This window comes from Chiloscyllium plagiosum, unplaced genomic scaffold, assembly GCF_004010195.1.
Source record: "Chiloscyllium plagiosum isolate BGI_BamShark_2017 unplaced genomic scaffold, ASM401019v2 scaf_5362, whole genome shotgun sequence".
NCBI classification, from domain to species: Eukaryota; Metazoa; Chordata; class Chondrichthyes; order Orectolobiformes; family Hemiscylliidae; genus Chiloscyllium; species Chiloscyllium plagiosum.
Window position 1 is genome coordinate 2,613 of NW_025214548.1, and position 16,767 is coordinate 19,379.

At 40.4% G+C, this 16,767-nt stretch overlaps 1 protein-coding gene across 2 annotated transcripts; it reads right to left on the minus strand.

The window, feature by feature from the left end:
• Positions 1 to 696: 696 nt before the first annotated feature.
• Positions 697 to 6,506, minus strand: LOC122547930 (suppressor of cytokine signaling 4-like). 2 transcript variants are annotated; one of them, XM_043686488.1, is made up of 2 exons: positions 6,411 to 6,506; positions 697 to 2,614 (listed from the first exon to the last, which is right to left on the minus strand). In XM_043686488.1, the coding sequence occupies exon 2, from the start codon at positions 2,452 to 2,454 to the stop codon at positions 1,111 to 1,113; it is 1,344 nt and encodes a 447-aa protein (XP_043542423.1). In that variant the 5' UTR covers positions 2,455 to 2,614; positions 6,411 to 6,506; the 3' UTR covers positions 697 to 1,110. The 2 variants fall into 2 exon arrangements, with proteins under 2 accessions (XP_043542423.1, XP_043542424.1); XM_043686489.1 differs by lacking the exon at positions 6,411 to 6,506 and adding an exon at positions 6,155 to 6,399.
• Between the last annotated feature and the right edge of the window lie 10,261 nt (positions 6,507 to 16,767).

The window sequence follows — 16,767 nt, forward strand, 5'->3', positions numbered from 1 at the left end:
ATCATGACAACAATTTTTAAACACATGGCATAAAATTTGGGAATCTACATCTAAACAAAAGGTTCACCTATGTGATTCTTTTTGTGGTAATTATGAACTGCTTATTATGTTAATTAATGATGGGACAAAGTTACATTCTGTAATCAATTTCCTGACAACACAAAAGGTAGGTGGCACGATGTACAAGTACACACACCAAGTGATTTTTAACTTTGCCCATGCATAGTCCAACACTGGCACCTCCTCATCATGCATACAAGTACATAGCAGCATAAAAGAATGTTAAAAGAATATGTAAATGAACAAAACTATAAAAATGGATTTCAAAAGAAGTGTGATATGATCCACTCCACAATTGTGTCTGTATCCAAAGTAAACTTGATTATTCTTTCTACAGGTGCTCATTGAGCTGTGGTCTGTTTATAAGATTTCCTGCTTTGTTAAAAATACAATTTTTAATACAGTTCGGCCATGCAAAATCTATTTACGTTTCAGTACATAATGGATATTTGAATTGTTAGCAATATTAGGGACTCTAATAGTACACTTTTTATTTGTAACATTATGTAAAGCAAACGCCAAAGTGCAAAATATCTGTTTGAGGTTTTACTCGTAAAATTAATTTTGAAACTTACATTGCAGCAATCAATGTTACACACTTAAAGCTTCTTATAACTTAGAAAATTTTGGGTTAACAAATATCTTTAAAAGTGTACAAAAAGTGCAAATAAAATTGCAATATATGTGTGAAAAATTTTCAAGACTGGTATGTTTTACATTGAAGATCTTGGCTTCAGAACTGAACTCAGTCTTTAAAATCCATCTCAACACAATGTAAGAGTGCTTTCTAGGCAAATAAGTGTCACAACCTACAGATAAGATGCGCAAATGATTTATCCCATTGGAAAATGTGTATTGGTTTGATTACACTGAAGAATATAAGGAAGAAAATTAATCCGGAATACCTGAATAAAGTCGATGATAATGTTTGAAAGTTAGCAGACTTCAAACAAAACTATAGCATAACAAAACATTGTGTGAGAAAATGTCTTTTTAAGACAAATACTCAATTTGCTCTATGATGTAGAAATGTTCCTGGTGGTCTTAAACTTACTGATTGTCTTTCAGTCCACTACACCATTGTTGTGTGCTGATCTTCAGCATTCTTATTTTTTGTTTGTAATGGTATTCCTTCAAGTAAGCTTTCAATGATGGTGGCACAGGAAGAGCATCAATTCCTTCATAGGTTGTAGAGCTGCAAATTACAGCTCTGCAAAGGCGTTGAAGTGAAAATGGAAAAGTCCTGTTCAATGGAAGTGACAACAATGGTTCAAAGAACATACAAGAATTTGGGTCCCTATAATGTTCCAAAAGGCCGGTTACACTTGGTGCATGAAAAACACAGGGATCGTGGGCATCAAAGCTGAAGTTATGATTCCATTGTTCAATTCTAGCATGGAGAGAGCGGCTGTAACGTCTAAAACTGACAGAGAAGAGATAATCCTCCTGAGCAGAGTCTCTGAGCAAATATGTACCTTCTGGTTTGCCTTCTAATAGAGCCTCAGCTCCATACCTATCCATTACACCCCAGTAACATGGATTATTAATGATCCAAAACAGATCTGGAACTAAGCGGTAGATATAACCAAACTCAGTATGATATTTGTAAAAGGGTGCTAGCCAACTGCAATTATTCTCAAAATTCAGTTTGAAATTATTCTGATTTTCAGAATCTGTGAAAACAGCCATCAGTTCCTCTTCAGAGTCTGAATCATTCAAACAAAATGTTGTGTTATTATCACATGCTAAATCATTTGTTCCTTGCTCCACTTCAGAGTTCTGTTTATGCAAAGTATTTATCTGAGAAATCACTTCAAATGAGAGAATTTGTGCATCTAGAGGTTCTGCCTCTAGTTCAATGCTCATTCTGGATCCTTCTTCTAACTCATGTTCGTCAAATCCCACCTCGGAGCCTTCCCAGATTCCACAGCTTTGAGTTAATGGAATTGTATGCCAATCAATCAAATGCCATTTTTGAGCCAGGTCAGAACCATTAGGAAATGGACAATTATCAACCAGCAGATCACTAATGTGTATTTTACTTTTTGAACTTAAAGCAGAGTTTTTATGGTTATGGACCTTAAGAGGAAAACAATGAGCTACTGCATCCTGAATCTTTTGCTTCAGCGATCGAGTAGAGAGCTTGCGTGAACATGAATCTTCAAGATCTGACACCTGTCCAAGAGAGGTCAATTTTCTCTCCCTTCTTGAAGCAGTTGATGATATCCCAGCAACAGCCCCCACTTGTCCATCCAAAGTAGTCTCCATTTTGGAAGATCGTGAACGCTTCTTCCCACTCCATGTATAACCATCCCTACGATCAACACTTTTCACTTGGTTGACTTTAGGTTTTACATCCACGTTTTGAGATGCCACACCTTTTTGTTGTGACATTTTTTAAATAACAATGAAACAGTTGAAAATTGACATGCAAATCAGTTAATTCAGGATCTATGTAGTTCTTTGAATAACTTAACGATTTCTCTGGTTTACACTGGAGTTATTTCATCCGGCAGCTGCACACACAATTCCACTGTGCTTCAATTGAAAACATCTGAAAAACAAAAACAATGAGAACTTCACTCTTAAGTAATAACATGGAAATATGAATGATTCTCAGGTCAACTTGATTTAACTTTCCCTCCATAAACACAGTCCTCCTACCTCTAGAAATACAAGCCCCAGAACACACTGAAAACTTGGTCTTCCTTCAATTCTGCTATTTAGTGCATCTCTCTTTGCTAATGCCCAATCCTTAGCTGCTACACCTTCAACTGTACAAGGTTTAATCTGAGTAATTCTCACTGAACTGCTCCACCTCAAAGACACTCCTCAAAAAAATTTTAGTCAGTCTTGATGGTACATAAGGTGCGACATAAAAACAATTTGCAACTGTTCAATGTACAATCTAAGCTAATGCTACTACCCATCTTTTGCATCTACCGGAAAGGACTCATGACGCATCTGAAAGACAAAATATTTATCCCTCCCTCTATATTAAGAGAAACAATCAGACTAGATTCTGTACTCAAGCTTCTGTTGTGGGGCTTGAACCCATGATCTTTGACTAAAAGGCAATAGTGCTACCAGTGAATCAAGCTAGCACTAAATAATAAATTGATAAAGTGTTTTAATAAATAATATTCAAATAAACTACAATAAATAGATAACAGAAACGAAAATATCACAGCTTGAATGATATTCATGCTCTCAACATTCTACTCCAATGATTTTAGCTGTGCTTTTGTCTGAATATGCTGTGTAGAGGTAATGCACTTGATAACCAGTGTCGCTATTAATAACAGGAAGATCAAAAATTTTCAAGATAAAGCAGGTAGATCATAGAATTGGTGAATACCAGAACAAAAATCAGATGGATTCTGTAACATAACACAAAGTTTTCTATCACATTATCATCCACTTGAAGATGAAAACTTCACACTGTAATTCATAGCATTTAGAAATAAAAGCACCTCAACAGCGACCTTAAAGATTCACAACTTTTATGTATTCAAGACCTGAACTTGCAATCCTTAAAATTTAAACTGGCCAGTCATTTGTGACATCACCACCTGGCTGATATTCCATTTCTAAAGCTTAATCCAGGTGAAGTACCAAATGTATTTCATGAATATTTCTACTCATAAACTTAGCTGTGTCACATGCAAGTCAACTCATTTTGGGATAAATTATGAGAAGCTACAAGATTAAGAGGTGAATTGATCAAAGTTTTGAAGATATTGAAGAAAACAGAAAGGGTAGATAGAAAGAAAGAAACAAACAAACTGTTAGTTAAGGAGTATAGCACTGAATAATAATCAAAAGATTGGGAACTAAATGAAGTATCACTTCTTCACGATAGAAATTTGGAACTCGTATCCACAAATGGTAACTGACTGCAGATCAATTATTAAATTTACAACTGAGATTGCTAGATCCCTGTTAGCCAAAGGTATCAATGGTTATGGGTAAAAGCTGATAGATAAAGTAAGATTACAGATCAGCCGTGATTACTGAATGGTAGAACATGCTTAGGAGCCTAAATGTTCTGTTCCTGATCATCTGATTATGCAAATCTTCACAAACTACTTATGCTCCACAATGCACAATAGCTGCAACAAGTTGATTACTGATTTTATAAAACTGCTATGGAAATGATTATTTTTAGTGGTTATCTTTGCAATAGATTTTGTAAAAATATTAAACAAATGGGATACCAATTTAAAAAAAATATACATTTTAAATAGAAGGTATAGCATTCCCATTGCTTTGACCAGGCCTACCAGCAGGTTGAGAACTTTGCACTATTCCCATACACCTTATGCTATAGGTACAGATACAAACATGCCAGACATGAAAAACTGTTGATCATGTCTGACCAGTTGACCGTTTAACATTGTAAGAGATCATTTTATAAAATAAAGCATAAACCAAACATGTCTTTGACTTTAAAAACTAAATTTGGTTATTAAAATAAAGAATACTGCAATGATTCCTGTAAACCCAAAATAATATAGTCAGCATTCAGTGTTAACTGTAAATGTCATGCGATTATACTATTTATGACTGTTTTGGTATATGATCAGAAAATCCTCAGGCTCCTATCCATGTTGTGAAACTTGAAAAGGTTCAGCAAAGGTTTACAAGGATGTTGCCAGGATTGGAGGGTTTGAGCTACACTGAGAGGCTGGGGCTGTCTTCCCTGGAACATCAGAGGCTAAGGGGTGACCTTATAGAGGTTTATAAAATCATGAGGGGCACGGATAGGACAAAAAGGCAAGGTCTTTTCCCTGGGGTGGGGGAGTCCAGAACTGGAGGGTATAATTGTAGGGCGAGATGGAAAAAATTTAAAAGGGACCTAATGGGCAACTTTTTCATGCAGAGGGTGGTGCATGTATGGAATGAGCTGCCAGACAAGGTGGTGGAAGTTGGTAGAATTACAATGTTTAAAGGCATCTGAATGGGGAGACGAATAGGAAGGGTTTAGAGGGATATGGGTCAAGTGCTGGGAAATGGGACTAGATTCGTTTAGGATATCTGGTCGGCATGGACGAGTTGGACTGTTTCCAAAGGGGCTGTACACCCCTATGACTCTATTACAAAGTAAATAATACTCAAATTTACACATGGCAGAAACTAAGGAAAAAAAAGCACCATACATCTTAAGTGCTTCCATACTGGCAATAGATTGAACAGACTTTGGATTGGATTTCAATTTGATAAAAAGTCTACCATGCTAGATTAGTCAGAAACAATAATAAAGCCAAACATTTCTCAGCAATTCCATGGATATCTGAATGTTGAAACTGATGAACTGTTGACCTTTCTATTGGATGGCTAAGATAGACAGGTGAATTTATGTTGGATACAGACAAAGGCCTCATTCATTTTACATAGTACTTAAATCCTAGTTTCCTGAAGTGTAAAGTAGATGAAGTTACACCAATAATTTCACATAGAGGTGGTGAAGTCTGGCAACTGGGCATTCGACAAGTTATTGTACTTACACTGCTAGGGAAGTACAGGATATTGCCAGGAATGGAAGGTTTGAGTTTATAGAAACTTATAAAATTGTGAGGGGTACAGACAAGAGAATGGCAGGTGTGTTTTCCTTAGGATGGAGGATGTCAGGACTGGACCAAATTTTAACGTGAGAGGAGAAAGTTTTAAAAAAGATGAGGGACAACTTTTTCATACAGAGTGGTTTGTGTGTGAAATGAACTTCCAGAGGAAATGGTGGATGTGAGTACAGTTACAATGTTTAAAAGACATTTGGATAAGTACATGAATAAGAAATGTTTGGAGGGATATGGGCCAAGCTCAGGCAGGTGGGTTTAGTTTAGTTTGGAATTATGGTCAGCATGGATTGGCTGGACCAATGGGTCTGTTCCCCTGCTCTATTACTCTATAACTGATTAAGTAAAAATGGGCAGCATCCACTTATATTAATGACTTTTTAGGGAGCACCAGTTCCATTATATTTTCTTTACAGATCTAACTCAACACCAAGAGACGTAGACCTATGAAAAAAACCACAGTGTATTACTCTTCATCTGTGGATGAGTTAGAACAACGTTTTATTTAGATAACTTACACGTTTGAAATGGAAAAGAGAACGCGAGGATTCCACTCAGTATTCATACAATTGCAGTAACATGGTGCTGAGTCAAGGATGATTATGTTAGGTGAGGCCGGGTTGGGTTTGGGAAGGGAGTGATTGATGCTAGGCTGGGTTTTGGGGGAGGGCAGGGTCAGGCGAGGCTAGGCTAGGGTTGCGGAGCGGGTAGAGATGTGCGTGTCAGCCCACAGTGTGCTGACAAACTGACAGTTATGTGTCTCTAGACAGTTACCTCTGCCAGATGTGCACGAGCCGGCGGTGAGGTTCCCTCGCGGCAAACGGACCCCTCGCGGTGACCACACCCCTTCAGTGACATCGGCGGATCCCCACGTGATCTCCTGACCCGGATATTGCGTCAGGACTAGAGCCTTGACCCTATCAAGGATAAATATTCGTGAAAAAGGAAAACACTTTGCAACGTTTGGCTTTGTCAAGAGAGATAATAAACGAAACGCGAACTTAACAAACTGCGTCCTTTATGTTTTTCATCATTCCCTTTTCCTCTCTCATCCGGCGTTGTGTGTGACGTGTAGGAGGAGGAGGAGGTTGGCGGGAAACGTGAAGTTGTTGCTGAGCCACGGAGTTCGCTGGCGGTTGGAGAACAGTCAGAGGGAGAGAGGGAGAGGGAGAGGATATACGGTCATCACCAAATCCCCACCGTGAGTCTGCAATTCACTCTCTTTATCTCCAACTGTTCATCGCATTGGTGATTCGGGTTTCGTGAACAGTCCACTATTTGGTGACAGCGGCAGCCACGATGCAGTTTGCACTTTGGTTGACGAGGGTTTACAATTGTGCATTGCACAAAGGCTACCACTTGCTCAACTGAGGCAATCTTTTCGAACTAACTTTATATTTACATCGCTCCAACAGAGTAGGAAATATAACAATGCTAACATTCTGCAATATACTATACATCACGCTCACTTAGAGTCGATAAAGTGTAGCGCAGGAAAAATCACAATAATCCTTCATCAGGACTGAAAAAGGATTATCAAGACCTTGCTCCTCAGTTGCTGCCTGACCTATTGTGTGGCGCCGGAAAAAAGCATTTGATGAACTCTGACTTCTCCAGCAACTGGAGTCCTCACTGTCGCCCACTTAAACAACTCCCATTAAAACGTAAAAAAAAATCTGTCATTTGACTCTACAGAAGCAGAACTAAAACTATGGGAACAAAAACCGACCCTTCGGTCCAACTCTTCCATGCCAACCCGATATCCTAACCTAATCTAGTCCCATTTGCCTGCACTTGGCCCATATCCCTCTAAACCCTTCCTATTCGTATACCCATCCAGATGCCTCTCAAGTGCTGTAATTGAACCAGTCTCCACCACTACCTCTGGCAGCTCATTCCATACATGCACCACCCTCTGTGTGAGAAGATTGTTCTTAGGTCCCTTTCATATCTTTGCCCTCACACCCTAAACCTCTGCCCCCTCGTTCTGGACTCTTCCACCCCAGGAAAAAGACCTTGTCTATTTATCTTATCCATGCCCCTTATGATCTTATAAACCTCCTATAAAACAACCCCAGCCTCTCCCTATAGCTCAAATCCTCCAACCCTGGCAACATCCTTGGAACCCTTTCAAAATTTCCAATATCCTTCTGACAGGAAGGAGACCAGAATTGCATACAATATTCCAAATATGACCTAACCGATGTCCTGTACAGTCACATGACCTCCCAACTCCTATACTCCATACTCTGACCAATAAAGGAAAGCATACCAAACACCTTCTTCACTGCGACTCTACTTTCAAAGAACTATGAACCTGCACTCCAAGGTCTTTTTATTCAGCAACACTCCCCAGGAGCTTACTATTAAATGTATAACTACTGCTTTGAGTTGCTTTCCCAAAATGCAACACCTCGCATTTATCTAAATTAAACTCTGTCTGCCACTACTCCGTCCATTGGCCCATCTGATCAAGATCCCATTGTACTTTGCTGTCCTCTACACCTCCAAGTTTGGTGTCATCTGCAAACTTGCTAATCATAATTCTCATGTTCACATCCAAATCGTTTAAATAAATGACAAAAAGCAGTGGATCTAGCACCGATCCTTGTGGCACACCTCTGGTCACAGGCCTCCAGCCTCCTGCTCGTGAAGGCTACATCCTTTTAACTTGCTAGAATGCAATATGGATAAGCCAGCACCAACAATAAAATTAACAGGTTTGGTTGATATTTGTTTTTTTTTTAAACCCATGAATGTGCCTCAAAGTCTGATAAAAGTCTACAAATATTATTTTAAAAATAATTTATTAACACTAGCAGTGTTTAAGTAAAAGGTAGAATTTTAACAAAAACCCTTTCGATTAATATATTTTTCAATTAATCTTCTGTCTCTTTTCTATATGGGCTTCTAATTCCAGTTGCATTAGCCTGACTTTGTTTCCTCACCGTCCCTGACTTTGTCAAATCTGAATTTACCTGATATGGCCTACAAGTGATTCCAGAGCCACAGCAGTGTGGTTTAATCGTAAATGCCTTTTGGACTATTAGGAATGGGCAATAAATGCACGCATAGCTAGTGACACCACCATCTCATGAATAAAAGAAAAGGTGGAAGTTTTTTTTCCAATACAAAAATAGATCATTGCTGGCAAAACACAGCAGGTCTAGCAGCATCTGTGGGGACAAAAAAGAATTAATGTTTCAAGTCCAGTTACTTTTTGTCAGAATTGGTAGCAGATGGAAGTGTATTTATGTTGACTATCAGAGTGGAGGAGGGTGGGGAAGAGGAGAGCGGATAGCTGGTGACTGGATCCCAGAGAGAGATGAAAGGGCTAGATAGATAAAGGGATTATTGATAGGGCAGGACAGAAGAGAAGTCAAATAAGTGATAATGAGAGCTGAGAATGGGTAGGATGTTCTGAAAATACCCATGGAGTGTAATAATAAGACTAAGGCAGCACAGTGGCTCAGTGGTTAGCACTGCTGCCTTGCAGCGCCAGGAACCAGGGTTTGATTCCAACCTCGGGTGATTGTTTGTTTGTGTGGCGTTTGCACATTCTCCCCATCTGGTGGGTTTTCTCTGGGTGCTCTGGTTTCCTCCAATAGTCCAAAGATGTGCAGGTCAGGTGAATTGGCCATGCAAAATTGCCCATAGTGTTAGGTGCATTAGTCGGGTGAATGGGTCTGGGTGGGTTACTCTTTGGAGGGTCGGTATGGACTTGCTGGGCCGAAGGGCCTGTTTTCACACTGTAGGGAATCTAATCTAATCTAAGAGTCGATGAGAATAGGTTGTTTGTGCTGAAAGCAACCCTTGTCATGATAGGACCAGGGTGTGAGGGTGGGTCAAACACATGGGAAGACAGAATCTGGCTCTAAAGTTATTGAGCTCTCTATTAAGCCCCAGAGGTTGCAGGGTTTGCAAGTGGGAAATGAGATGCTTTGATCTTGCCGTGATGGTAACTGGAACACTGCAGTGGGCCTGTAACAGAAATATTGATGTGGGAACATGGTAATATATTGAAATGGCAGGCAACTTGAAGTGTGGGGTCACTTTCATATTGTTCCATGTAATGTTTCCCATTTCAAGCAAATAATCCACATGACACTGATGGAGTATTTTACCAAACTTCATGAGATGTGTGAATGCACTTAATCTCTTTACAACAACTTCAGTTACAGACCTTTTGTCACTTAGGTAATTTTTCATCATGACCTTCTGACCAAGACTGAAATAAGTTTGGATTTGGAGATGCCGGTGTTGTCCTGGAGTGTACAAAGTTAAAAATCACACAACACCAGGTTGTAGTTGAACAGATTTATTTGGAAGCGCTAGTTTTCGGAGCGTTGCTCCTTCATCAGGTGGTTGTGGAGTATATCTTATACTCCACATCCACCTGATGAAGTAGCAGCGTTCTGAAAGCTAGCGCTTCCAAATAAATCTGTTCAACTACAACCTGGTGTTGTGATTTTTAACTTTGAAATAAATATTATACTTCATTTATCTTGAATCATTTTTACCTTGTCTTTCTTTTCTTTTACTTTGCTAATGAAGTCAGGCTCAAGCAAACTTAACCATTCCTTTGGACCATATTTAAACAGCAGTCTGTTGTAGAATGTAGGGAATTCTGTCATAAAACTGGGAATTATCTAGCCTGTATTAAAGAGAAATGTGGAAATTACTGTCTACCATTTCACTGAGCAAAACTTCTTCTGCAAATACCTATTCACAATCTATCATACTATTCAGAAATATTTCAAACTTTTTGATATAAACTATGAAACATTATCTGGTTTCTAGCCTCTGACCAAATGTCTCTAACAAATTATAAGGTGCAAATTGATCTCTCAAAACGTAAGCAGCTCTGGCACTTTGGGGACAGATTCAACAAGGACAGCTACATCAGACTCCTGCTCATTGATTAAAGCTCCACCTTCAACACCATCATGCTCTCTAGATTGATCTCAATTCTCTGAGATTTTGATCTTGGCTCTGCCCTCTGCAACTGGATCCTCAGCCTTCTGACCCACAGACTACAACCAGTGAAGATAGATCCAACTGCAGCTACTCCATGATAACACTCAACACTGGAGCCCTCACCCTGCTACCTTATTCACTGTACACCCAAGACTATGTTGCCAAATTCTGAACGAATGCCATTTACAAGTTTGCTGAGACATCACTGTGGTAGGATGGATACAAGTCAGATTACAGAAAGGAAAGAGGGCTTGGTGATGTGGTGCAGTGAGAACAACACCTATCTCAATGTTGACAAAACTAAAGAATTGATCATTGACTTCAGAAAGAGAGGAGGAGAACAAGCCCCCCCTTCTACATCAACAGAGCTGAGGTTGAAGAATGAAGAACATCAGGTTCCTAGGAGTGGTGATAACTGGCAACCTGTACTTGACTTCCAACGTAGATGCAATGGTCAAGAAGACAGAACAACACCTTTTCTTTCTCAAGTGGCTTGGGGAGTTTGGCACGTCCATAAGGATCCTCACCAACCTTTACAGATACACCTTTGAAAGCAAACCGTCTGGGTGCATAATGGCCTGGTATGGCAACTTCTCTGCCAGTAAGAAACTACTGAAGATTGTGTGCACAGCCCAGATCATCTCAGAAGCCAATCTTCCATCCACTGATTCCATTTACACTGCTTGCTGCCGCAGAAAGACTGCTAACTTCATCAAAGACACATTGCACCCTGGTAATGCTCTACTTCAGACAGAAAATACAGAAGCTTGAACACATGCAGCAGCTTCTTCCAGCCTGTAATTAGATTGATGAATGGATTCTGTAATTTCAAATAATGCTGATGTTGATCTTGCCTAACGCATGGCCTGTGCGACGTAACCTGTCTAAATTTTTTTCACTCTGATCTGAATGACCTCGCTTACTGTAAACTGCCTGTATTCCTTGTAAACAAAGCTTTTCACTGTCGTTAGGTACATGTAACAATAAATAAATCAAATCAGATTCAATGTTTATTCATTTGCTATAGTTATTGGCTGAAACAAGGTACTCTTTCCCTTCCACTTCAAAAACATTGATTCGTTTCCACATTTTTCTTGTGGTTGACCATGGAATGAAAGGAACCTTGGTTGGATAATTTCTCATTTTAAGACACATTGCATAACTTTTCATCTCTGTACTTTTGGGTACCAAAAATGGTTTCCTCTACTCATATCCAACATATACACAGAGGTGAATGTTGAGAGGGCTTTAAAGGAGAAACGGATGGAAGGTTAATTGTGTATAGCTGCCTGCATTGGGGCTGAAGAAATTGGGGGGGTGGTGATGGTGCTCATCAAGAAGCCAAAGATTCAAGACTGGCGCAATATGGTGTTGAAAAGTAGGGAAACATGAGGCCATAATGTTGTTTAAATATAGAGATGAGAATTTTAAATTTGAGATATTCAGAGACCAGGTGCTACTAGGTCAATAAGAATATTAAGGAATTATGAAATAGTCAACTGTATTAAAGGTGGCAGTTAAACTGGAAAGAGAAGAACCTTATTTGTAGATAATGTCATTTATGACTTTGGTTAAGGCCCACGGGAGCATAGAAACCTGTTTGAAAGGATTGGATTAGATTTGCCAGAGATTTGATTGTAGATATGAGACAACAACAAGCTCATGAAGGCTGAAAGTGGGACTATAGTTCAAGGATAGAGCTGTTGTGGAATAATGAGCTGAATTTGTTTTTATGTACTGTCATTCATGACTTCAGGCACTTCACAACCAGTTGATTACGTATTATTTGGAATGTAGTCACCATTGTGTCATGGAGGATGTGTAGCTCAAAATTGATGTGATCATAATCAAGATCTATTTTAGTGCTGTTGTTTGAGAGAGAAGTGCCAAGACATCAGTGGAAATTTGCTGGGTCCTGTGATAGAATAGTTTCTAGGCAGACTTTAGTTTAAAGTCCCATCAGAGTGATATGCCTCTGAGAATGAAACTCACCAGTGTGGCACTGGACTGTCAGCATTGAATATTTGCCCAAGTCTCTGAAGTGAGGCTTGTACCCATGACCTTTTGTCCTGGAAGTGCTGGTGCTAAATGCTTAGCTTCTGTCATTTGAAGTGATTATACAGTTGCATGAGGGACAATGCAGAAAAGTAGATAAATCCCTGGGACCTGATTAGGTGACGCTAGAAGTTTGCGGGAAGCTAGGGAAGTGATTGCGTCCCTTGCTGAGATATTTGTATCATCGATAACCATGGGTGAAGTGCCAAAAGACTGGAGGTTGGCGAACATGGTGCTTACCTTTAAGAAAGGTGTTAAGGAAAAACCAGGGTACTATAGATCTGTGAGCCTGTCATCCGAGGTGGGCAAGTTGTTGGATAGGATGTATGTGTATTGGAAAGGCAAGGACTGATTAGGATAGTTCACGTGGCTTTGTGCATGGGAAATAGTGTTTCACTAACTTAATTGAGTTATTTGAAGAAGTGACATAGAAGATTGAGGGCAGAGCATTGGATGTTGTCTATATGGAGTTAAGATGTTCGACAAGGTTCTGCATGGTAAACTGGTTAGCAAGGTCAGATCACGATAACTAGCAATTTGGAAACAGAACTGGCTCAAAGGTAGGAGACAGAGGATGGTGGTGGAAGATTGCTTTTTGGACTAGAAGCCAGTGACCAGCAGTGTGCCACAAAGATTAGTGCTGGATCCACTGTGTTTTTGTCATTTATCTAAATGATTTGGATGTGAACATAGGCATGGTTAGTAAGTTTGCAGAGGACACCAAAATTATTGGTGTAGTGGACAACGAAGAAGATTACCTCCGAGTACAATAGAGCCTTGATCCGATGGGCCAAGGAGTGGCCGATGGAGTTTAATTTAGATAAATGTGACATGCTGCATTTTGGAAAGGTAAATCAAGGCAGGACTTATAGACTTAATGGTAAGGTCTTGGGGAGTGTTGTTGAATATAGTGACTTTGGAGACTAGATTTTTGAAGGTTCCTTGAAAGTGGAGTCAGAGGTAGACAGGGCAGTGAAGAAGGCATTTGGTACCCATTCATTTTATAGGTCAATGCATTGAGTTTAAGAATTGGGAAGTCATTTTGTAGCAGTACAGCCATTGATTAGGCCATTTTTGGAATAGTGTTCAATTCTGGTCTCTCTCTGCTATAGGAGGGATATTGTGAAACTTGAAAGGGTTATGAAATGATTTATAAGGATGTTGTCAGGGTTGGAGGGTAGCTATAGGGAGAGGCTGTATAGACTGGACCTATTTTCCCTGGAGCGTCTGAAGCTGAGGGGTGACCTTATAGAGATTAATGAAATTATGAGAGGCATGGATAGGATGAATAGTCAAGGTCTTTTTTTTTCCAGGGTGGGGGAGCCCGAGACTAGAGTGCATTGGTTTAAGGTGAGAGGGAAATGATTTAAAAGGGACCTAAGGGGTAACTTCTTCACATAGAGGGTGGTGCATGTAAGTAATGAACTCCCAGAGGAAGTGGTGACAGCTGTTAGAATTTAAAAGGCATTTGGATTGCTACTTGAATAGGACGGGATTAAAGGGATATGGGCTAAATGCTGGCAAATGGGACTAGGTTGTTTTAGGTTATCTGTTCACTGTCGACAAGTTGGACCAAAGGTTCTGGACACTTCTGTGACCAAGAAGAGCGATAGTATAAACTGAGCAGATAAGTCAGCTTGTGTGGAGGGAAACAGGCTTAACATTTCAGGCCTTTTTTTGGGGGTGGGGTCAGTGGTTAGAAATATTGTCACCCCTCAACTTGAGGATGAGCAAGACTGAGGGTCCCAAGTTTCTGTTTTGGCTGAGCGAGCTGATTATTGACTTGAAGATCCTGGGACACGTGGAGCAAAATATTCCACAAAGTAATGGGATCCAGAAGACAGGATGAGCTTTTCTTTATCTGCCACCACTGTGTCGCACCATGGCAATTATCTTAAAACTAGATGGACAAGTTATCCCTATTTTGAACAATTCAGCCTTCAACATTATTATCCCCTTGAGACTGATTACTAAACTTAGTGATCTCGGACTAAGCCCCACTCTCTGCAACTGAATCCTCAGTTTCCAGGCCCACAGGTCACAATCAGTGAAGATTGGCGACAATATTTCATCGTCACTAACGCTCAACACCGGACCCCCCAGGGGTGCATACTCAGCCCCCTACTGTACTCACTGAAAACCCATGACTGCATCGCCAGATACCAGACAAATGCTATCATACAAGTTTGCTGGTGACACCACCATAGTCGGTCGAATCTCAGATGGCAACGAAACAGACTACAGACGGGAGGTGGAAATCTGGAAAAATGGTACACTGAGAACAATGTAGCTCTCAATGCTGGAAAAAAAACCAAGGAACTCATTACTGACTTTTGGAGGGATGTTACTCATGCCCTCCCCACACATTAACATCATAGCAGTGGAATGAGTGGAGAGTGTCGAGCCCTTGCGAGTGGACCTCCACAACAAGCTTTCTTGGACTCTTCATGCGGATGCACTGGTTTCAAAGGCCCAACAACGTCTCCTCTTCCGCAGGCAGCTAAGGAAATTTGGCATGACCGCGATTACCCTTGCCAACTTTTATAGGTGCACCATCGAGAGCATTCTGTCTGGATGTGTCACTACCTGGTATGGCAACTGTACCATTCAAGATCTGAGATGGCTACAGAGAGTGGTATACTCGGCCTGGACGATCACAATGGCCAACCTCCCATTTATAGAATCCATCTACCAGGCCTGCTGTCAAGGAAAGGCTGTCATCATTCTCAAAGATCCACCCCACCCTGGCAATGTTTTTCTACAACCTTTACCATTGGGGAGAAGATACAGAAGCCTGAACACATGCAACAGCCAGTTTCGTTACAGTTTCTACCCTACTGTTGTTAGAATACTGAATGGACTCAAACTCTTAACATTCGCCTGTACCTAAGTTTTTGTTTTTGCTGCTGTTTACCTATTTACTTATCAATGCTACTTAACTCTGTGATCTGCCCGAATTGCTCGCAAGACAAAGCTTTTCACTGTGCCTCGGTACGTGTGACAATAAATTCAATTCAATTTAATTTAATTTAATTCCATTCAATTCATCTTGCAGCTCCTTCCAATTATTTACTATAAAAGCTGCTGCACTTCAACCCAGCCTGCAGAATGATCTTGAAGTTTTTTTTTGCTGTCCCCAGGAAATCTGTGCTTTAGAGAATTTAGAAAATGGGACCAGGTGAGAGAGATTTCTTTTGGCCATCTGAATACTTGGTGAATTTATGTCTATATTTATGGACTGTGGAGAACTGGAAAATATTGAACTGTTTGGGCATCTTCAGAACGAAACAGGGTTTTAAACAATGGTTTGAAAAGAATCAAAGTGTGTTGTTTTGGAAATTAGGTAAACAGGTTAATGTGGGCTGTGATGTATCTGATTGTAGAAAGTAAAATGATTTTGGGAAAATGACCAAGCAGTTCGTGGGGAGATATGAGATGGGTTTTATTGCCCTCAAATGGCTAGAAAACCTGGCTTTGGAAGGGACTGGGGGCCCCTATGATGAGCAGTATTTTCTAAACTTTTTTTTTGTTTCATGAATTTGAAAGGAAGGAACAGACAAAGTTTGTGCAAAGATTTGTAGCTCGGGTGCTCGTTATTGTGGTTCTGTTCGCCGAGCTGGAAGTTTTTGTTGCAAACGTTTCGTCCCCTGGCTAGGCGACATCATCAGAGCTTGGGAGCCTCCTGCGAAGCGCTTCTTTGATGTTTCCTCCGGTGTTTATAGTGGTCTGTCCCTGCCGCTTCCGGTTGAAGACAGGAAGGCAGCTAACAATCCGCATACATGAACATCAACTAGCCACGAAACGACACGACCAGCTATCCTTAGTAGCCACACACGCAGACAACAAGCAACATGAATTCGACTGAGACAACACTACTATCATAGGGCAAGCCAAACAGAGAACAGCCAGGGAATTCCTAGAGGCATAGCATTCATCCACAAACTCCATCAACAAACACATCGACCTGGACCCAATATACCAACCACTACAGCGGACAGCTGAAACTGACAACCGGAAGCGGCAGGGACAAGCCACTATAAACACCGGAGGAAACATCAAAGAAGCGCTTCGCAGCAGGCTCCCAAGCACTGATGATGTC

Excerpts from the sequence above, each read along its gene's own strand:
- LOC122547930 (XM_043686488.1), bottom strand. The coding sequence starts at position 2,454 with ATGTCACAACAAAAAGGTGTGGCATCTCAAAACGTGGATGTAAAACCT.